Genomic DNA, 22,656 nt, shown 5'->3' with positions numbered 1-22,656 from the left:
AACCCTGTATACAGTACATACACACACACACACACACACACACACACACACACACACACACACACACACAGACACACACACAGACACACACACACAGACACACACACACACACACACACACACACACACACACACACTCACATATGCGCATACATGCTTACAGTGCATACCCCAGAGCACACCTGTAAATCCATCTGGATCTCTTTCTGATGTTTTTCCAAAAACTGGCGGATGCAAAAGTCGCCGCCCCACCCAGACACCTAATATATACAAACTCAGTCTGATAAATAGAGTATATATACGCAAGAAAGCAAACTAGAGAACAGCTTTTAGTAAGGGAGAGAGCACCTCCCTGTTGGCACCTGATCTGCCAAGCCCTCCAGTTCTGTACAGTATGTTTGCATGTGAGAGAGGTCTGATGGGAGAGCTGCGGGCCAAGGTCCTGCACGTCCTGCATATCCTTAATCTGCTGACCACTCTGGAGGGTGTCTGTTACTAGTGATGTGGACCAGACCTTTTGGGGCTGTGGAGACAGCTGTTCAAATAAGGGGTTTGGGAAGAGTGTGAGTGACTGAGTGAGTGAGTGTGTGTGTGTGTGTGTGTGTGTGTGTGTGTGTGTGTGTGTGTGGAAGGGAGAGGGAGAGCCAGAGTGAGAGAGAGGAAGGGGACAGAGTTTGTGTGTGTGTGTGTGTGTGTGCGTGCATGTACCTGCATGCAGGCATATGTGTGTGTTTTTGTTCCTTCTGACTGCCCACTAGTGTGTGTTGAGGGGCTGTTTGCTTGTAGTTTACATGACTGCTGCTAATCTACATGTGTGTGTGTGTGTGTGTGTGTGTGGGGAACACAATCAAATTCATCACCTCTGTTATTTCAGTTCTCCAAACGAAACTTCTGTTATTTGTGTTCTGTAAGACTAGACATTTTAGAACTTGTCACTATATTTGTATTCTTTAATGGTTCTTTAATGCAGAACACAGAGTATGAAGTCTGGAATATCAGCTGTCTGATAAACTTCAGGTTATCACTGTAAAGTTGACGTACTGAACAAAGTAATTTTTGTTAAGTTGTATACCTACTAGGACAAACATTTGTGTTCAGTTAGTCGTAGACTCATTCAGTTAATTGGTTACCTGCATCTTTTTTGTATTGCTTCCTTATCAGAGAGACAAACTGTTGTTGATTTTATGTGTATATGAAGAGTTTAACTGGATTTCATAATCCATGTGTTACAAAATGGCACATTCTTGTAAAAAGTCAAGAGACTGTCCAGTTGTCCGATGTATGGCCTTTTCTGCTGATGCTAGCTATTTTGGCTTTAGCATCTCTCCGTACTTGCATAATAATAACACTATTTTCATACTCGACAAAGAGCACTTAACCTGCACAAATAGAAATTAATAGTAATAAAAAAAACCAATAAAAAAAAACAATAAAAAAACGCCAAACAGCGCCAGCCTCCTTCACAGTGCTATGATATCATGCCAAAAGTCAGGCCGGTGTAACTACCACACCTGTGCTAAGCTGAGTGTGCTTTGTTGATGATGCCAAGTCTCCCCTGCTACCATGTGCCTGTTTCAGAAGATGTTGCAGACCTCTGACAACCTGCCTTCATTTTGACCGAAGTAACCCAATAGTCAAACATTCCTACTGTATTATATTGCTGTGCTATACGCTATTTACTGCATCTGTGTATTACAATCAACTGCCAAATGATATTGCTGTGCGCGCGTGTGTGTGTGTGTGTGTGTGTGCGCGCTCAATGATGTTTTTTGCCCCCAACGGCACCTTTCAGGCAGCACAGCCTAAAAGGCACTACCTTTACCCTATTCCTAACCCTAACCCCCTCAACCCTCATCCTACCCCTAAACTGAGGGGAGTAGTGCCTTGAAGGCAGCGCTGCCTGGAAGGCACCATTGAGGGAAAATAATACCAAAGATCGTGCGTGCGCGCATGTGAGTGCCATAACAAAACAAAACAAAACGTTTAGGAGAGATGTTCCTTTTCCCCTGTAATGTGTTGATCATGGCAACCTGTTTTTTCTTTCAGCAGCTTTGGCGCGCGCGCACTGTGTTAAGACTCTGTAGATTTTATATGGAAATACTGATGCTCTCTTATTTTTCTGGTGTCCATGTTTGTAAAGAGTAAGAGAGACTGAAGCAGGTCGGGTGTTTACTAATATATATTTTGTGCATAATGCATTCCCTGAATAAAGGTTGTAATTAGAAGCATCGTTGTGACTAATCTCTCATTATTTACACAAGTGTTGTATCTGTCCTGTTTGGCATTATATTAGAAAGGGTGTACATGAGTATTATCAAAAAGAATCAGTACAAAGATGTGCTGTGGTGCATATCATATTCAGGTCCATGTGCCCAAGGGGTGCACTATGGTGGAACTGGTTACAGTGCCCATACCATATTCAGGTTCATGTGTGTGCCCATGCCCTAGTTCAAATCTGACTCTTAATTCCACACCATCTCTCTCTCCCTCTCACTTCATGTCACTCTCTCCACTGTCCTGTCAGATTAAAGGCATACCAAGCCTCCAAATAAGAATGAGTTAAGTGTTAATATTACCTATGATTCATGAGTGCTTGGGTCATCTGGTATTATTTCTTCTCCACATACATTTCCCCTCTGTGGAATCACTTACATTTTTGAGCACCAGACTGACTGACTGTAAACGTCACCTTTCCCGGCCCAGTGACACACTTCTGCTGGGGAAAGGCATGTTGACTCGCCCACACTCCACCCAGTCAGCAAGCACATAGACAGGCAGAGAGAGGGAGAGTCAGTGGTGTGTGTGTGTGTGTGTGTGTCTGGGAGAACTGTGCACGTCAGGGGCGGAGAGAGGGAGAGTCCGTGCTGTGTGTGTGTCTGGGAGACCTGTGCATGTCAGGGGCAGAGAGAGGGAGAGTCAGTGCTGTGTGTGTGTGTCTGGGAGAACTGTGCGCGTCAGGGGACAGAGGATAACGCGCATTAGAGGCTTACCTCATCATCATCATCATCATTAAGGGCAGAGAGAGGGACCAGCAACAGCCCTCAGAGCTGGAGCTCAGTGACAAGATGGTCACAGGTCTGCTGTGTGTGTGTGTGTATCTGTAATTGTTTTTGTCATTAAGGGCAGAGACAGAAGCATCAGCAGTAGCCCTCAGAGTGGGAGCTCAGTGACAAGTTGGTCACAGGTCTGCGGTGTGTGTGTGTGTGTGTGTGTGTGTGTGTACACCTGTAATTGTTTTTTGTTATTAAGGGCAGAGACAGAAGCATCAGCAGCAGCCCTCAGAATAGATCAACTCCCTCCACCCCTCACCACAAGGAAACAGGTGCTCTGGGGGTACACACTAATCTTCTACGGGAGTGTAGCTTTGGGGGTACACACTGGTTTTCTATGGGAGTGTATGTAGCTTTGGGGGTACACACTGATTTTCTTCGGGAGTGTACTGTAGCTTGCGAGTGCTGACTCAGTGGACTTCAGAAAAGCTGTGCACTCTTAACCCACTTTCCCGTCAGTGACGTCTACCGGGAAGTTGTGTCCTCTCCTGCCCTCACACACACATACACACACACACAACCCTTCCAATCATTTGGAACCCATCAAGTCATTGTCACTCAGTCACTTAGTTGTCACCTGAGCTTTAAGGGCAAGCTTGATTTAATGAGATGTTGTCTTGTTTTGTTTTAACCCTGCAAAGCAACCTTGAGTTTGAGAAAGGTGCTGTATGAATAAAATGCATCACGATGAGATTAAACCGGTTAAAAACAGGTCACTGGGTGATGACTGAGTGAAGTGACAAGATATTAGGAACATGTTCAGTCACCTTCCTGGTTGGCACGCTTTCTCCCTAACTCCCTCCCTTCCCAGAATGCACCTCTGCTGACGCGGCGCGACCCCGGCCCTGATCCGGCCCGAGTCGTCCACCGGCTTAGAACTCGACCCCTCTCCAAGTTCCTAATCTGTGTGTTAGCAGGGCCATGTGTTGCCGGGTGACTAAAGCATCGTCCCTCTGCAGATTAGGGATAAGGTGTGTGTGTGGGGGACAACGAGTCTTTTGTTGACCCAGACCTGCGCTGCCGCCTCACACACCAACATGAAGACTCTGCTGGCCGTCCTCTTTGTGCTGCTCGCCGCCGTCAACAGTGAGTATCTTCTGCACCGCAGGACAAAACACAGAAGCCTAAAGTTTACTTAACTTATCAGTTCTCTAATCGTTACGGTTTATGGGATTTGGCAGATGCTTTTGTTTAAAGCGATTATAAGTAATATTAAAAGTATTTTGTATTATAAGCAATGCATACTTGTGTATATTTATTGTAAGTATTAAGTAAGTACTTAAATAAGTATTTTGTAAGTACGTTTAAGTATTTTGAAATTCATTTTATAACATTGGTGCTTATTATTGAGTAGATGAGTGTACTGTAGACTTTGAGTTTGTAGTTACTAACTCCAAATGTCTACATATCAAACACACTTTTATGGTTCAGTTTGTTATTAAAGTGTAATTAGACTTTAGTTAATACAGCTCTCAGCAAACTGTGATATTGCCCTGTTAAGCCTGCTTAAGCCTGGGGCTATTGTATAGCATTAAGGTTAATCTTCAGCTAAATGTTTTTATACTTTAGTAATTATGCATTTGGGAGTGACAGCACAGCTACTGTCACCTTCCACTTGTTTAATTGTTGAACATATCTTGCCTAGCCAATTAGTGGTCTTGATTCTTCTGAGATTTGAATAAGCTTCAACTTTTCAGGTTATATTTATAAGGCCTATACATATCTCCTAAGCGTTCAGTCATGTAGACAGAAACTGAGGCACTGAAGAACAATATCTTAGTCTAGTGTTCTAGAATATGCCACTCTAGAATCTTGCTCCCAGAGCAGTGTTCCATTAGCATTGCTATGGCATCAGTGTCGTACTCCGACACTCCATTGGTTTGGCTGATTATAATTACCTCATTGTTTGTTTGTTGTTGTTTGGGCAATGGGGTGTGTGCCAGCCATACGCCATGTGGCGTGCTGGTAGATTTGTTGCGTCTTCTATTGAATCTCAAACTAGGTGTGTTTTCTTGCACGACGGCCAAATGTGAAGCCAAGGCGCTGAAATGCCACACCTGCGTGGCCGGCAACATGGACGAGTGCAACAAGCAGGGCTCCACCACGTGTCCCAACCACGCTGATGCCTGCTCGACCATCACTGGGCCCAGTGAGTACACACACACACACACACACACGCGTGCGCACACACGCACACACACACACAGACACGCACACACACACACACACATACACATAGACATGCACACACACACACACACACACACACACACACTCACACACACACACACACACACACACACACACACACACACACACACACACACACACACACACACACACACATAAACATGCTCTCACATTTTTGACCATTAGCACTGGCGCCCCCTACGGGCCTGTTAGTGCGCCGGTCCTGTTCACCCTGTACTGTACACTAATGTCTGCACATGCTGCATTGCTGATGACGCCGCTGTTCTGGGTCTCCTGTCTGACTCATCAGATCCAGGACAGACATTCCAGACTTGTCATCTCCATTCCAGACTCGTCATCGCCCTCAGTCACATAAAGACACACAGTAGAAGGTGGCATTTGAGCCAAACTAGACCCACCTATGATGGTCCATAACTAGAGCATCCTGTCTCCAACAGATACAAGGGCAAACACACTCACACAACTGATTCAATGGATTTTCCAGGTAGAGAATCTTTGCACTAGGGTCCAACCATGGCTTACGCTTACTTTGTAGTCTTAAGGCCTTCAGAAACCCTTTAAAACTAGTTCCATGGTAGTGTACAATACCTCTATGGTGTCTGTAATAGCACTATAATATCTTTACCCTCTCTGGTGTTCCTATAGTACTTCTAGTACGTCCCTAAATACTTCTATAGTCTTATAGTACTTGTACAGAATGTCCCAACAGACTATAAGATTCCTGTCACATCTTTAGTATTCCTAACAATATTACTAGGCCTATTTGTCCTAAAATACTATAGCCTATGATTTGTAAGATAAGGGAAGTGTTGTTCCTCTTCTACCATGCTGTAGCTGAGAGGATCCTATAAGAACGTAGAACTGTAGAACTTCCTGTAGAACTGTAGTGTGAAGCATCCTGTAGAACTGTGGAACGACCTGTAGAACTGTGTGTAGACTAGAGCATCCTTGTGGAACATAGAACTGTGGAACCTCCTGTAAAACAGCATTCTCATTCTGGCTCAGCTCTTGTGTGCAGCCAATGGCTCAGATCACAGATCAAAGGCCACAGAGAGGGTCGTCATGGACACCACCCGAGTGAGTCGGGCAGCTTGAGAGGTCTTCTGTAGCGTATGATACTTATCTGGTATCCATCCCACACTCCAGGGCAGGCTGTCTTTGATGAAACCATCAGATAGTCCCAGAGAAATATGTCTGACCCCACTCATATTCTCCATCTATTCTGAGTGCCAACTTCTTCCCTTAGGGAAACACACACACATACACACACACACACACACACACACACACACACACACACACACACACACACACACACACACACACACACACACACACACACACACACACACACACACAGACAAAGAGAGTGTGTGTGTGTGTGGGGGGGGAGACACATGCACGCACGCGCACACACACGCATACACGCACACACACACACACACACAGACAAAGAGAGTGTGTGTGTGTGTGGGGGGAGACACACGCACGCACGCGTGTACACATGCATACACGCACACACACACACACACACACACACACACACACACACACACACACACACACACGGTGTGTTCACCATGCTTATGAGATCTATAAAACAACTGTCTCAAAGGAGTCATGTTTAAGAGATCTTCTTTCCTCCCGCTCAGTTGGAAAGAATTATCTTGTAGACCCCAGACGGGAACATTTCACTCAGAATGTATTAACCGGACGGTGTCGGCATCCTGCCCTCTCTCGCTAAACGACTGGGTGGCGCGCAGCAAAAACGTGCCCTACGTGCACAACGTGCTGTAGTACCCTCTATAGTCCAATAGGGGGAGAGGTAACTCAAGGACGTCAATTACACATGCTGCAAAAAAGCAAGATGCAAAAGGCTAATAGACATAGACATCTGTAGACATTTTACACGACTTTACAGTCCTCCCCAGGAGAAGAATATACCTGATTATGTTTTATATCGTTGATCTTTTGTATAGTTTATGTTTGTGTTTATAGAGCTATTTCCATATCAAGTTACAGCTGTTGAACATGTCACACCATCATAGAGATCGAGTTCAGACATTTCTAAGATACACATCAATAGTGGAAAACGCGGATATTGATCGAATGCCGTGTTCCATTGTGAATATGATTTTGGACACAATTTTAGGAGTAGGCTAGGCTAAAAAGACCTCACTGGGAACGACAGTGCCCTTGTAGCCTACTCCATAACCCTGGCATTCTCACCAGGCAATCCATTACACAGTAGCATATCCTCTTTGGGCAGACTGGGCGCCGTAACTTTCTAGACTCACTCACTATCTCTCCCCCTGTCCTGTTTTGTCCCCGTGTGCCACAGACTCGGTGATGAAGTCCTGCTCGTACAAGTCCTTCTGTGACAAGGCCCACATGTCAAACGGAGGCGTCAAGCTCGAGTGCTGCTTCACTGACGACTGCAACGGACCCCACCGCGCGCACAGCTATGGCTACAGTGGAGCAACGACTGTCGCCTCGAGCTCCACGCTCGTGATCGGAGCCTTGATCATCCGACTGGCAGCTAGTGTTCTGTAGATCAAATCTTACCCTTGAGCCCTAGTAACCTATATAGCCTACTTCCACCCAGAAACATATCTGGAGTATACCCGAGAACTGTCATTTTGATATAATGATTATCAGAAGGATATGTGAGAAACGAGTTTCTTATGTTGGTTACTAACTTTAGTGCAACATACTACCTAATCTCTTTTAACAATTGTGTTATGTCAGAAGGATGACTGAGAAATGTAAAACTTTTAATTATGAGGGGTTTATGAAAAAGTTAGACCAGAATCCAAAATTATTCGATAAGATACTATTACTCTGCAGACGTATGATGTCTAGAAAGTCACTTTATTATGGTATACCTTTTATGTGAGAGAAGAAAATGAGACTTTTGTTTGCCATGTTAATATTTAAATGTACACTACACATAAAACAACTTGGATACTTGAAGCAACTTGATTTTATGGATACTACAAATCATAATAAATTATACCAAATATTAACAAATGTGTTATTTGTTATCTATCTATCTATCTATCTATCTATCTATCTATCTAATTAGTCCATTGAGCGTTTGCCAGACTCTTACGTTAAACATGGGGGGCCCCCATAATTGATAGTCTTGACGTTGTCCTTGTTATGTTAATGTACGGTGCGCACAGAGGCGGTTTCCATGACACGCGTGGACAGCCAGGGACCCCCCCCCCCCCCCCTTCCTTCCAGCCCTCTCCTCTCCTCTCTTCTCGCCCACTCCCTGGACTGGGGCTGGTCTCAAATTCCACTGATATTGCAGGAGGTGGTGAAAGTTCCTCCACAGACAGGGCAGCGCGTTAAAAGCACAGAGAAGGGAGAGGGGCCAGACAGAACAGGAGCAGTCGGACAAGACACTTCGCCAGAGCGTGCAACTGGTGTCACGGGCAACATATTTGAAGCATTCACTGGCAAGCAGGAACAACAACCGTAAGTGTCTCCGAAGTCCAATATAAATGGACTTACAATTGAATTTAACTTCTAACTTACCAGCAACTCCGGCTCCGACTGAATCGATAATTGATTGAACTTGCCTTTTGAATGTCATTTAATTGGGTAAAAGTGGTCGTATTTTAACGAAATATTTATTTGATGAACGCAATTGCCAAAATGCAACACAAAGCTGTCGGTAATTAGCAGCGTTTTCATAATATTCTGTATATCTTTTATTAGCCTTACGCAACGCTTCATAGGCTATAAGGGTTTTCTTTTTTTGTGTGTGCGATATGATTTATGTCAACTGCGGATGTCACTATCTGTAGCCTATTTTAGTGCAGGATACAGTTTAACAGCATAGCCTAACTAAACGATACAAAACTTATTTCGGTTACACAATATTTCCTCCCCTGTTTTCCCAAAACATGACAAATGTCCTGCGCCGGGAGTGTACACAGATGATTTCATTAACTGTCATGCTAGACTGAAACGTGACAGGCTTTAATGAAACAAGTTGCTGACAGACAGGGCTTTACAGTGATGCAGACCACTAGAAGAACTGAAGGATGCCTTTCAGCGATAGCATTACAGCGGGGTAGGGTGCTGGATGATCTGATGGATGTCTTTCAGCGTCGGCACTTAGCCAGGTGTGGCTATCATGTCCGGACTTACCTGGGCGTGTTGTTCTGGGTGTGTGAGTCAGGCACGTGTGGCATCCACATCTTGCCTGATCCTAGAGAGCGAACAGTCGACTTCCGACTGTGGTCGGCACAGAGTCATCTGATGATTGGCTGAAGAGATTTAAGCACTCTCTTTGTCAGTACACTCTGATAACTAATTTTAAGCTCACATTAGATCATAACGACATTTCAAATACAGAGCTTTGCCGAACTCATTATCACTGTCAAGCATGTCAAACTGATGCACAGAAGACTAATCTGATTAAATGTTTTTTGGGCTAGTAGCTCTGTAATTCATGCTTTTTTCATTTAGTTAATCACTTCCTTGCACAGAGGATTAACTGTCTGTCTGGTGCTAATGATAGTGTCTGGTGTGTTAATATATCGCGTTGATAGACAGTTTGTGTCTAATTTGTGATACCTTGGAGCAAGAAACCTCTTAGATGTTAGGGGTGATGTCATGCCAGGGATCTGCGTTACAGTGTGTGGTCTGGTCTTGGACAAAGATCTCCAAGCAAACTTGGGGTTTGCATCTTCACCACCAAGGCATGTTGTCCAGGCCATCCTGGTGTTTTTATGACTCATTCTTCAGAGCAAGTGGGTTCTCAGTGGTTCGGTTTTCACGTCTGGAACACCGTCAGGGGAATCTAACCATGGCTTTGTGGTCGTACATCTCTTGCTTTTATTGAACACCACATGCATGGACCGCTGGCAGCTTCCAAATCCGCTAGTCTCAGCATTTCCATAGCCTTCCCCTCGTCAAGATAACATGGCCTCTCAAGTTCATTCGGTTCATATTCAAGGAGAGACAGTAAAACGTCAAACTCAGTTCTCATCAGTGAAGGACAGCCCTCAGCTTAGGAGCTAATAGGAAGTTGTTAGTGCTAAGTATAGATCAGTGTAAGTATAGATGGGTTAATGAGTCAGGTTTTACCGTCTTGAGGAATGCCCCTGTAATGATGAAAGTGTTTGCTGGCTCTGCAGTCTGTGTGTGTAACTCTCCAATGTGACGTCGCTGAGTTTAACCAGCTGCTAATTCACTATCCTTCCTGCACATATACGCACTGCTGTGGTGTTTGATGGGGAAGCACACTGCGAGCTTTAACAAGGACAAGGACCCTTACTGCTAATCCCCTGGGGAGGGGGTTCCATTCCTAGTCTTCAAAGATCACTTTATTGACAGATTGATGACCCAGAACCCCACAGCAGATGCCTGGAGGGGTTAAACATCAAGCAGGGGTTCTTTTATCGGTTTCCATGGCGCTCCCAGGGATGGAGAGAGTTCTGAGACAGAGAGGAGGAGACGGAGTTGAGCATGCTCGCGCATGTGTTTGACATTAGTCATAAGAGAACACACACACACACACACACACACACACACACACTAACACACACAGTGGAAAGTCCTTCCACGCTAACTTGGCATCCCATAATAAAGTGACTGTAGTGCATTGCACGGCCGTTGCCATGACATGACGACAAGGTAATGAGTCAGCGAAATATAATGGAGCCCTTCAAAGTGCCGGCCCGTGGAAAGGCTCTCCTTTAAATCTGGCTGAGCACACGACCCCCCAGAGCACAATGAGTATTTTCAGGAGGCATTGCCATGCCAACCAAGGTTCTTTTGGTTATGTGTAGGTAGGCTAATGTAGGATGTAGGTGAGACATTGAATGGGTTTCCTATTTAAAGCTGCCTCTGGTCAGTTTTTTTTCTCTTTATTTTTATAACAGCAAAGACTGGGTCCTTTTTTCATTTAGAACAGTCATGCCAGAAATACAGCAATATGTCTCTGACGGGTCATAACTCTCCCAAATGTTTTACATCTCACTGATATTGTGGTTATTATTACAGCCAAGCATAATCCATGTTTGTGTCTTCTCCCCTTGATAGTTTTTCACTGACTTTATTGCATGGCAAGTGTTAGCACATAGCACAGTGTAATATTGTGAGAAGTCACACATGCACGATAAGTGAAATTTAATATCATATGCAGTAACACCATTTTGATAACAGTACGTTTAACCACAGTCCTAATTAAAGCTCTAAATGCAGTACAGTACAATGCTGTAACAAAGTGTCAATGTATTGTTGCTCCAGTTACATGTATATTACCCACACACATACACAAAGTGTGATGGTGTTTGTGAGTGTGTGTGTGTGTGTGTGTGTGTGTGTATGAGAGAGAGAGATAGAAAGAGAGAGAGAATGTGTGTGTGTGTGCAGCTAGATACATTGTCTCAATATAATATATAATAGAGAGAGAGAGTGTGCAGCTCGATACATTGTCTCAATAATATGTGATGCCCAACCACATTATGATCTGACTCTGTGTTCTGTATGCTCTCTGGTTCGTCCCCTCAGCCTTGTGAAGCAGCACTAGTTAGCATGGCTATGCTACGTCTTCCCCACGCTCTCCTCTGCCTGCTGGTCTCTCTGCTGGTCCTGGCCCTGGTTGCGGTCAGTCAGGCTCAGGCGCCCACCGCGGCGGCCCCCAAGATCCAGCTGCGTCTGGCGGGCGACCACCGCAAGCACTACGAGGGCCGCGTGGAGGTCTACTACAACGGCGAGTGGGGCACGGTGTGCGACGACGACTTCTCGATCTACGCGGCGCACGTGGTGTGCAGGGAGCTGGGGTTCCTCGAGGCCACCGCCTGGTCTCCGTCCTCCAAGTACGGCAGAGGGGAAGGTGAGTGGAGATCCATCCATCCGATCGATCGGGAGGGGGAGTTGGGTTTAGGACGGGTTCAATAAACAATATTGGGGATCAATAAAGTATCTATCTATTAATCTATCTGTTGTGGGGGTAATATGAACTATAGGCTGGGGGTATGTACTGTATGAATGAAGAAAATCTGTTATTGTAATCAAATCATCAAAATCCTTCAAATCCTCCGAATCCTGCGATTCTCTTCTGACATCTTATGGACAGCACCTTTATGTGTGTCTGTAAATATCACAGTATTTATTAAACTTCTATTCAATGATCATAAAAAAAAAAACTTTTATGGAAGCAGAACCTAAGTTTGGAGGAGGCCGGCTTTATGAAATGAGCAGTAAAGTAAGACAGTGCGGTCGGGGCCAGAGGCACTAGCTCAGGCACGGGGAAACCTGAGGAGCTGATTTATTGCTGATGATGCCTCTGAGGAGCCCTTTCTGCTGGTGTTCCATGGAAACCTTGGCCCTGCACACACACACTCACACACACACACACACACACACACACACAGATACACACACACGGCGTGCGTCTCTCGCCGGGTAATCCCTGGAAAGTGGTGTTTTAGCCATTAAAAAGGCTATCTCCTGCCCATACTGCTCATACCATCAGACCAGTCGAACTCCAGGCCAGGAAATATGATGGAGACTGAAGGTGAATCGTCCAGACGGGCAGACGTAATGTCATCCTTCACTGTCTGCCGCACGCCTGTCGGAGTGTGTGGGCATGGAGTTTGACTGATCTGCAAAAACACTGACCCAGGGTCGTAAATCTCACACGAGTCTCCTGAACGAAAGAGAGAGAGAGAGAGAGGCTAGACTGTTTGACCAGACCCCCTCCCGGAGCTTCGTGTGTTCCCGTTGAGCCGTCACTTTTAATTTGTGTTGTAGGGGAATTATTTTGACATAACAGTTAGGAAAATGCAGTGGGTTCCATTCACAGCTGAAACTCTAGCCCATTGTGAAATGGGGCTCTCAGTCTAAACACTTTAATGAGAGCACCATCTTATGGGGCTGTCTGCTGGTCGGTCGAGGACAGCACCTGGTTCTGGAACACACTTGCTGTAGCTGTGTTCTGGCTCAGTTCTGGCTCAGTTCTGGCTCAGTTCTGGCCCAACTGTGGCCCAGTTCTAGTCCAACTCTGACCCATTTTTGTCCAGGATACGAAAGGAGCAGAACTTTTCCAGAATTTGCCTCTGTCGGGGGTGTTGTGGTGCAATTGGCCACACCAAGTGCTCGCAGGAACCAAGGTCCGGATCTGACCTTCGGTCATTTCCGGATCCCACCACATCCCTCTCTCTCTCTCTCTCTCTCCCCCACCTGCTTCCTGACTATATCTTCACCGTCCTATCCTTTCTTGAATTTCCCCTTGGGGATCAATAAAGTATCTATCTATCTATATATCTATCTATCTCTAAATAAAGGCAAAAAGCTCCAAAAATACTTAAAAAAGAAAAACAAGACTGTCCAGGCTGACTGCCCTCTTGAGCCCCAGTATCTGTAACACTGTAGCCTAATTTCCCCTCAGGGATGAATAAAGTCTATCCATCTATCTATCTATCTATCTATCTATCTATCATCTCCGGTCCTCCTGATGTTCTTGTCTCTTTCTGTTGCTGCAGGTCGAATCTGGCTGGACAACGTCCACTGCACGGGTAGAGAAAGCTCGCTAGCCGAGTGCCCGTCCAACGGCTTCGGGGTGTCCGACTGCCGTCACACGGAGGACGTTGGCGTCGTGTGCAGCACCAAACGCATCCCGGGGTTCCAGTACATCAGCGCAGTCAACAACCACGTGGAGGTAACGCAAAGCGCCCGGCCCTCCATGAAATGAGATTCTGAGTCGTGCAAATCCGGCTTCAGAGAGTAAAAGTCCAATAAGTTGAATGTATTAGTGTCCATGTGTGAAGTTAGCGAAGTCATTTCATGAAATTAGCTGATCTTCCTGGCTGAGGTGTGGTGGTTATTGCATTCAGCTGGTTTAGCTGGTTGGAACAAATATGTGCTAGGACTTCTGCTCTCTGAAGCCAGACTCTTACACTCCTAATTCGGATTCGTCCATCTGGCTCAGATGTGGTTCACTTGTGGCCCACTTCTGGACCAGATCCAGATCAGTCAGCAGCTATATGTACTGTTGAACTCTTACGTTACACAACTCTTAAGGTGACGTCCAGTGAGTGATTCAGCTTGTCTTGGTTAACAAAACAAGCCCCACACAAGTACATGTAGGTCAAGTAGAGTCATTTAAAATTCCTTGTTTTTGAGCGTCAAAAAGTGATTGTTTAGCTGCTGGAAAATAACAGGACTCCTGTATTGGGCGGACCCATCCCGACCCCTGACAGGTGAAAGTTCTGTATTTATGTGCGTATCTCCTCGTAAAGAGTGCATTCCTCTGAACAGAGATGATGAATGTGTCTGTCCTTGGCTCACAGCTGTGGTTCCTCAGGCCTATCGCTACACATTCCTACATGACATGACTGCGGAGGACAGTGGTGGACAGAGCCAATCACGAGAGTTTAATCACGTCAAAAGAGGGTTCAGCGTGAGGATCATGATGTAACACTGGGGTATAAATAGAATAGAATAGAATAGAATAGAATAGAATAGAATAGAATAGAATAGAATAGAATAGAATAGAATAGAATGGAATAGGTCTTTATTGTCATTGTCACAGGTACAACAAAATTGAAATTGGTAGGTAAGAGCATAAGTATAACCCTGAATGCAGGTAGACACATTGACAGAAGGTATGATTGTTTGATTTCAAGGAATTTGTTCTGGTAGACTGATACTGAGAGGATCAGGGAATCTGGTAATCTGGAGTGCCAGGAGCCCTTCGCGATCTGGTTCTGCTCTTAGACCGGATTAAACCAGATGTCTACAGTGCTATGGCCATGAACTCAAGTTCCTCAGATCTAGACTGTGGGTAAACAGTCTTCATGTTTGGTTTGGAAGTTCAATATGCCTTTAAAGGGCTTATAAATGTAGGCCATTTCCACATTAAGCCGGGTAAATAGAATTACGCATATTTGAGGTGAAAACGATTTCCATCCATATTATCGTTTTCATATTATTTTTCAAAAGTTTCGCGGCCGTCCGTACAAGAGCACTGAAACGCCCTAGACAGGTATGTAATTGGTGGTGTCTGGAACACAAAACAAAAATGAACAGAGAACAGGAGTAAAACCTTCTAGAATAGAATACAGAATGTAGAGAACAGAGCTACAGAACTTCCAAGGTTTTTTTTTCTGGGAAATGAATCACACATCTCAGTGGCTCCACTGAAAGCACCTCTTTATGCCCGTTTGGGCTCTTCCTTCAGGAGGCTTCAGTAGAGGTCCACTTAGCAAGATTTTGGAGGGCAGGTGTGTGTGTGGGGAGGACCTGGGGCTTTAGCCGATATGTGGGATGGGAGTTCCTGCTGGAGGTGTGAGGTGGGGGAGTCTTAACTCTCCGAGTTCCAGTGGTAAGGTTTCCTGTAACTGAGACGCGGATGTTAGCAGGGATTTGGCTGCAATCCCCTGGTCTCCCACTCATGACTGTACTTTACACACCGAATGTTGGAGAACTAGCCTTCTCAAAGAGCCTTATCACAGCTGGTCTGAACATCTGGTCAAACATTACAGTCTGCTGCCATGGTGATTTAGGTTGTGTTGCCATAGCGACTCCAGTGGTGACTGTAGATTATATCTATCAGTGTGTTAGCCTGCACGTCCCCCTCAAAGGTCGTAAAGTTGAGGCAGTGTGTTTCCGACTGGTACGCAAGAAAGATACCGCAGAATCAAGGGCGAGTGTTTAGCGAGTCGTCATGGAAACCCAGGTGAGGAGCATTCTTGAGTCCGCAAATGCTCTGCTGATGACTGGGCTGCTGTCTGAGGGGCTGTGTGCTTTTCCATTGCACATGCCCTCCCCTTCCGTTGGTGTGTGTGTGTGTGTGTGTGTGTGTGTGTGTGTGTGTGTGTGGGGGGGGGGGGGGGGTTAATGCTTTTACCACAGCAGGGTAGTTTGTGGGCCTGTTTTTACCCTCAGACACCCCCGGGCCCGTGTGGAATAGTGGGGGCCCCCTGCCTGTGCTGGCCGTGTGTGCGCGCCCGCGTAACTAACGAAATGAGCCCCAGCTGTGGAGGGAAGCAGATGACGCCAGCGCGAGGGAATCCCTTCCTATCGCATCCGGCCCACGCATGCCCACCAGACACCCCTCTCTTGCCCCGGGTGGAAAGTCTTGACGGGGTGTTGAGTAAGATGAAGGAAAGTGGCGCGTGTGTGTGTGTGTGTGACTGGTTGGGAGCTGGGGGGGGCGGGGGGGGTTGTGACTTGTTTGTAAGATGAGGGAAAGTAGGGATGGTGGTGGTGAGGTGTTGGAGTTTTAAGACTTCTGGTGAGTCATCAGTCACCTCGTAGTCAGCACCCCCTCCACCCCCCCCCCCCCCCCCCCAGCCCCGGTAACGTAAAACCTCCCAGCGGACGATCGGCCAGCGGGAGTGAGTGAGAGCATGTCTGTGGAGCAGTCCACGGATGGGAGTCTCTCTCTCTCTCTCTCTCTCTCTCTCTCTCTCTCTCTCTCTCTCTCTCTCTGTCTCTCTCTCTCTCTCTCTCTCTCTCTCTCTCTCTCTCTCTCTGAGAGCCGGGGCTAGCCAGCCAGGGAGCCATGCAGGCGAAGAAGAAGAAGCGACTCTGTTCCAAACTCAGGGGCACATTCCAGAATACCTCACAGCGTCTAAATGCAGATCCCTATCTCCAGAGCGACACCCAGGAGACCCAGAAGGCTTTTTTTTGTAGTTTTTAGAGTGAGTTTTAGAAACTGGAACCCGAAGGATGAAAACGGTCAATTTTGAAACAAGTTGAAAGTGAACAGACAGACAGAGAGAGAGCATAAAATTCCAAGAGATCGCCCACTCTCCCCTCCCTACAGGGCCTCAGCCAGCCCTCCCCAGGCTTGGTGTTATTCCAAGGACTCTGAGGACGCAGCTCAGCAGGGCGGAATCTCAACAGAGCTGTGTGCTTTTCCCATCGCAGGCCACTCCACTCAGAGACAACACACAGAGATAGAGATGGAGACAGCACAGGAACACGCTTCTAGAGAAAGAAACAAATCTCAACCTCATGCCAAACGTGACCTACAAAAATCTCAACGTCAGGTTCTATAATACCAAACGTGACCTACAAATATCTCAACCTCGTTCTATAATACCAAATGTGACCTATAAAAATCTCAACCTCATGTTCCATAATACCAAATGTGACATACAAATATCTCAAACATGTTCTATAATGCCAAATGTTACAGATGTCACGTTACATACAAAAATATCAACCTTATGTTCTATAATACCATACGTTACATACAAAAATCTCAACCTCATGTTCTATAATACCAAATGTTACCAATGTCACGTTACATACAGATATCTCAACCTGATGTTCTACAACACCAAATGTTACATAGATGTTCCACAACACCAAATGTTATACGTTACATACAGAAATCTCAACCTCATGTTCTACTAAACCAAATATTACATACATTACACATGTTACATACAAAAACCAACCTCATGTTCTATTAAACCAAATGTTACATGCATCTGAGAGGCCTTGGTAAACAATCCTAGAAATGATCTCAGAAACATTGTAGAAATCAACTGGAGGAAACATGGGGATAGGCAACACACCACTAAGAATTCTAAGTATAAACTGGTCTCCCACTCCAAGCTGTAGAATCCGGTGTATATTGTGACTGAAAAGAAGTATCGAACCACACAGGCCAGAATAGCTCGCTCTCTCCAAAGAAAATGCACAGAATAGCTGTGGTATTTGGCTGTCTGGATTCAGGAGCTGTTCATGCAGTCGGCTGTTTGATGGGGCGGAAATATTCCCCCAAATTAGTTTCGGACCTGTTATGAAAACAGAACAACTCTAAGCACAGCTCACTGCTATTTGTGTTTGAGGACAAACACTCTCTTTCTGTGCGTCTCTGTTTATTTGAGTGTTTTTTGTTTGTTTCTGTCCCTGGGGGGATGTTATAGCACTTCCCCACCCTGGCAAATGTTCCACTGATTGACCAGAGCCTTTTATGTGTGCGAGGGAGTGTTGGGGAGAGTCTGAGTTCAACCTTCTAGCAGGTTCAGTGGCGCGCAGATGTAAAAACACAAGCCCACCTTCTCTCTGCCGTCAGCCTGTGGAATGAGGCGGTATTTTATTCCAGTTGACTTACGAGGAGGTCACGCCCGACTGTGTCAACGGTAGGATTTATGTCGGGCAATTTTCAGAGCATAACTACTAATGACAACTATGATGAAGGTGTTTCCTTTAAACAAAGTTGTTTTACTAGATTTGGCAGTTTGAAGAGGTCATCTTTTCCTAATGTGTTTACATTTCATAACAAAGACGTTCGTTTATTCATTAACTAAAGTCCATCAGTGAAATGGGGGGGGAAATATCCCATTCAAATGGGCACCAAACTCAAAATGTAGCACGATTATCATCTGAAACAATTACAATTATGTTCCACCCAGAAGATTGGCTTGCCATGTTTCAGAGTCTGGCTAGCCTGATAGTTTTGTAAGCCCCTGCTCTTAAACTGGCCCTTGGCCTCTCCTCTGAGATTCCTCTAACTTATCTCTGCTGTCTGTAGTTGCTGACCTCTCTCGGACTCTCTCACCCTTGGTCACTGCCCAGAGCCCGAAGTTAAGGCCTGTGAACAAAACCACCCCTTCATGTCAGTGTGTGGCCCCCCTCTCTCGTTTATGGCCCTGGAAAACAGTGGAAAACAAGAGTTTACAGGCCCTGGTCGAGGGCCCTCTTTATGTTAGTAGCGAGCAGCAGGGGTAGGTCACTACCCGGATCTGTGCGCTCACTTATCCCCTCTTACTAAGTCTACAAAGGCCTCGTAGACTGTGGACAGCCACTCCCAATGACTGTATACTGTTTATGTATATATACCATCATTGACCTCCACTTATAGATGGTAGTCTGGAAATTAACGACTGAGTGAGAAGCGCTTGTCATAGCAAGTGGCAGGATTAGTTTTTTTTGAGGTGGGGTGGGGTGGGGGGCCTTCAATTCGCTTCCAGCACATTTGAGAGTCTGTTCTATAAGTAGTTCTATCAGTAGGATGTCAGCTCAGCTGTTCCGTCCCTCTCAGCAGTAGAGTTAGAGCGGTCAGGTGAAACAGCGAGGCCCCAGACAAGACTAAACTTCTGTATGTATATTTCACACCTTAGTGCAGACATCCTACACACACGTAAGCTCTTCCTCTCTTCCTCTCTTCCTCTCTCTCTCTCTCTCTTCGTCTCTGGTTGGAAAGTGCCCTAGAACATCGCCTGTTGTTTGTCTTCTGTGGGCGGAGAGTTTTATTCCCCATAAAAGACTGCAGTCTTTTTAACCCTTGGCTCCTTTAAACGTCCGTGGACATAAATCACGCACTGGGAAGTACTGTCAGGAACACACGTTAAGGAAGGCCAGCTGCTGGTCACCATCCATGACCTACAGTACAAACCAACACCTCAGAGCAAAAACAGTTTATCTAAATAGTCGCTTAAATGTTGCACCCCAAAACACTTGGCTTGGAGTTACGTTTTTTACTTGTCAAATCATGAAAATGTATACAGTTATACAATCATTGCAGTGGTGATGTTACCTTGAAGGCATGATAACAATGTTATTATGATGCATTTATATGTGTCTTTTCCCTGTTCCAGCACTTTTACTGCAAACATTATGTGTTAAAAAAGCATAACAAGATACATGGAATGCGCAGGGATATTAGGAAACAGATTGTTTCACGAAGCCTTTGGAATTAGATTAGATCATGATGGAAGGTTTGGAAATATAACATGAATGCAGCAAAACAGCTCATTACACCCTTGAGTTCGGTGTTGTTTCCACAGGTGTGTGGATGATGGCATGGCCTGACCATCCTAAACAAGTCTAGGGTGCTTCTCATTTGAAGAGGGGAGTGGGGGGGTGGGGGGGTTAATGCCTCCCTCTTGGCCCACACACCCAGTGCAATGTGTTTGTTCCACGAGGCGCGGATGGAGAAGTTTTGTTTACACAAACAGGGGGAGAGGGAGGAGTCGTTTACTCTCGGAGAATAGCGTGACCTCAGCAGAGGTCGCCTGACGGCCGGCTGCACGTGAGAATGCGCTCGGCAACCGTCGCTATGGCCTGCCAGGGGACACGGAGCTCGGAACTCAGTGGTGAAGAATGTTCTAGTTGCGCTGGGGGCACCTAATATGGACTGGGCAGGTTGTCGAGCATGCCACAACTTGATGTCCTTTCAGATGTTTACGTTTCTGTTCAAAGGGCTAGCTGGCTTTTGTCTGAGCAGTGAGCCTTTCTCAAAACATCAGCATCCTGCTGGGAGAGACTGTCTGGTCACAGTGTACCGCATTGAATAGTGTTCACTAATTTCCATTTAGAGACCAGTAATCCATGATATATAATTGAAGAGGTCTGAATTTAGATCTTTGTGTGTGATGTCTAAGTGTCAATTTAAATGTGTGATTTCTTTTTGAAGGCTTCAGATGTAGTGAAGTATGTCATTGCCACGGCTGGAAACACTGCTTAGATGCCGTGTTGGTTTTTTCGGGAATGTTTTGTTGTTTTCTTTAATTTCCACACTGCAGGATGTGATGCAGGATGGCAGGAATGTATAATGGTACCCATACATTAGCGCTTTGATGTAGGGCTGACCATAAAGGAAGTATTCGCCCCTAGCCAAACACACTAATTTTTCGAAGCCAGTTGTTATAATGAAATGCAATGGCAGCAGTGGTCTCCTTCTAAAATCGGCCACTAGGGGTCAAAGGGCACATTTCTGCGGGAGGCGAAGGTGTCGACTTTCACCATGAGATCTCTCACTCACGTAATCGTCTACTTCTGCTTTTTCTCTTGAGCTCCTCTCTCTTTCCTCCTTTCACACACACACACACACACACACACAGTCACACACATACACACAAGACGAAAGATGCCAGACAGAGCAGCGTACTCGCAAGCTTGCTTGTGCGTGATACCAAGACATAAACAATTTCACAAACAATAAAATAAAATAAACAAAACAAAACAAAACAGACAAACAAAACAATAAATAAATAAAAAGAATAAATAATTCTCTTGCTGCAGGAATGCACAGTTGCTTCACCGTTACCAAAGAGTTGAGGGTCTGGAATCCGTTCAAGGGTTGGAAACAGTCAATCGGTTCATGACTCAAGTCTGAAGTATGAGTCTGTGATTTGTTGTACCGCACTTAATGAATGCAACTTGTACGGAGTTTTAAGACATTCACATTCAATGAAATCTCCATGTGTTACCATAGCTCCAGTTGGAGACCTGTGAGGAGACTATGAGTGAGTGAGGTGTGATGAACCTCTGGTCAACCCTTGGATATGGCCATGGAAGGGAAGCTCTTTGTTCTTTGTAGGGTCAGGCACTTTGCAATGGCTGTCCTTACTGCGTTGAAAGACTCTTTGTGGCCAGTTGTAGAGTGCTCTGCCCCTTCCTGTTGTTACGTGGCTCTCGCTTGGCCCCTGTGCTCGGAGGTCACGGAGTGCTAGAAGCTTCCGCGGGTCAGGATGGGCGCAGATGGCCATCGCGACCTCGAGGGCCTACAGGGCTTATGCAGTCAGTCATATGCACACATACATGCACACACACACACACACACACACACACACACACAGAACCTTGAGGGCCCACAGGCTCAGGCAGTAAGTCAGAGCTGTCAAGGCATGTGCACAAGGACCATTAATCTGCGAGCGAACATACACACACATTCTCTCCGTATTTCACACACACTGTCTCTGTCTCAACACACACACACACACACACACACACACACACACACACTGCCCACCTCCTCAGGTCCATAATGCCGTGCAGGGTATTTTCCATTGTGCAAAACAAGTGCATTGGAGAATAAACAGTGGTAGAAGATCAATTGTGTGAGATGGGGCAGTTAAGCTGAACGCTACAATGGGAATGGTTAGCGTGCTCTGAAGTGTGATGGACGACTGTGGCGCGATGCTAATTGTTAGCGTGCTGATTAGCGTGCTCAGTAGTGTGATGACTGACCGTGGCGCGATGCTAATGATTAGCGCGCTGATTAGCGTGCTCAGAAGTGTGATGGCCGACCGTGGCGCGATGCTAATTATTAGCACGCTGATTAGCGTGCTCAGAAGTGTGATGGCTGACCGTGGTGCGAAGCTAATGATTGGCGTGCTCAGAAGTGGGATTGGCCGAGCGTGGCGCGATGCTAATGATTAGCGCGCTGATTAGCGTGCTCAGAAGTGTGATGGCCGACCGTGGCGCCCTCCACTGCGCTGTGTGTCTGGGTGACAGCAAAGCCGGCCAGGAATGCGGAGACATGCTGAGAATCTCTCTTTAGAGGGCATGGGTGTGTGTGTGTGTTTGTGTGTGTGTGTGTGTGTGTGTGTGTGTGTGTGTGTGTGTGTGTGTGTGTGTGTGTGTGTGTGTGTGTATGTCTCTCTCTGTGTGTGTCTGAGCGTGTGTG

General features: G+C 45.9%; 3 protein-coding genes across 5 annotated transcripts in view; all 3 read left to right on the top strand.

Annotated features, from left to right (window-relative positions):
- Window positions 1–2,230, top strand: part of tacc1 (transforming, acidic coiled-coil containing protein 1) — a 55,232-nt gene extending 53,002 nt beyond the window's left edge. For all 3 annotated transcript variants that reach the window (XM_062553759.1, XM_062553757.1, XM_062553756.1), the window contains exon 13: window positions 1–2,230. This exon is cut by the window's left edge and continues 161 nt beyond it. The gene's annotated coding sequence lies outside the window, so the exon portion shown is untranslated.
- A 1,857-nt stretch (window positions 2,231–4,087) lies between these two features.
- si:ch211-113d22.2 (urokinase plasminogen activator surface receptor) lies at window positions 4,088–7,814 on the top strand. Its single transcript, XM_062554818.1, has 3 exons — window positions 4,088–4,136; window positions 5,053–5,199; window positions 7,603–7,814. Exons 1-3 carry the CDS (start codon window positions 4,088–4,090, stop codon window positions 7,812–7,814), a joined length of 408 nt encoding a protein of 135 aa, XP_062410802.1.
- An 809-nt stretch (window positions 7,815–8,623) lies between these two features.
- loxl2a (lysyl oxidase-like 2a) overlaps window positions 8,624–22,656 on the top strand; it is a 40,599-nt gene continuing 26,566 nt past the window's right edge. Inside the window, exons 1-3 of the mRNA XM_062554915.1 lie at window positions 8,624–8,744; window positions 11,793–12,117; window positions 13,769–13,944. Coding sequence (XP_062410899.1) covers window positions 11,817–12,117; window positions 13,769–13,944 — 477 coding nt within the window. The 5' untranslated portion in view covers window positions 8,624–8,744; window positions 11,793–11,816. The remainder of the gene's footprint in view (window positions 8,745–11,792; window positions 12,118–13,768; window positions 13,945–22,656) is intronic.

Source organism: Sardina pilchardus, chromosome 14 (assembly GCF_963854185.1).
Source record: "Sardina pilchardus chromosome 14, fSarPil1.1, whole genome shotgun sequence".
Classification (NCBI taxonomy): domain Eukaryota; kingdom Metazoa; phylum Chordata; class Actinopteri; order Clupeiformes; family Clupeidae; genus Sardina; species Sardina pilchardus.
The sequence above is the reverse complement of the archived record's forward strand: the minus strand, read 5'-3'. Positions and strand labels throughout refer to the sequence as shown.

Bases quoted from the DNA above. Each gene is read 5' to 3' on its own strand.
- si:ch211-113d22.2 (XM_062554818.1), top strand. From the start codon at position 4,088: ATGAAGACTCTGCTGGCCGTCCTCTTTGTGCTGCTCGCCGCCGTCAAC. The intron at 4,137-5,052 runs GTGAGTATCTTC...ATCTCAAACTAG, and splicing joins GCTGCTCGCCGCCGTCAACA to GTGTGTTTTCTTGCACGACG. The intron at 5,200-7,602 runs GTGAGTACACAC...CGTGTGCCACAG, and splicing joins CTCGACCATCACTGGGCCCA to ACTCGGTGATGAAGTCCTGC.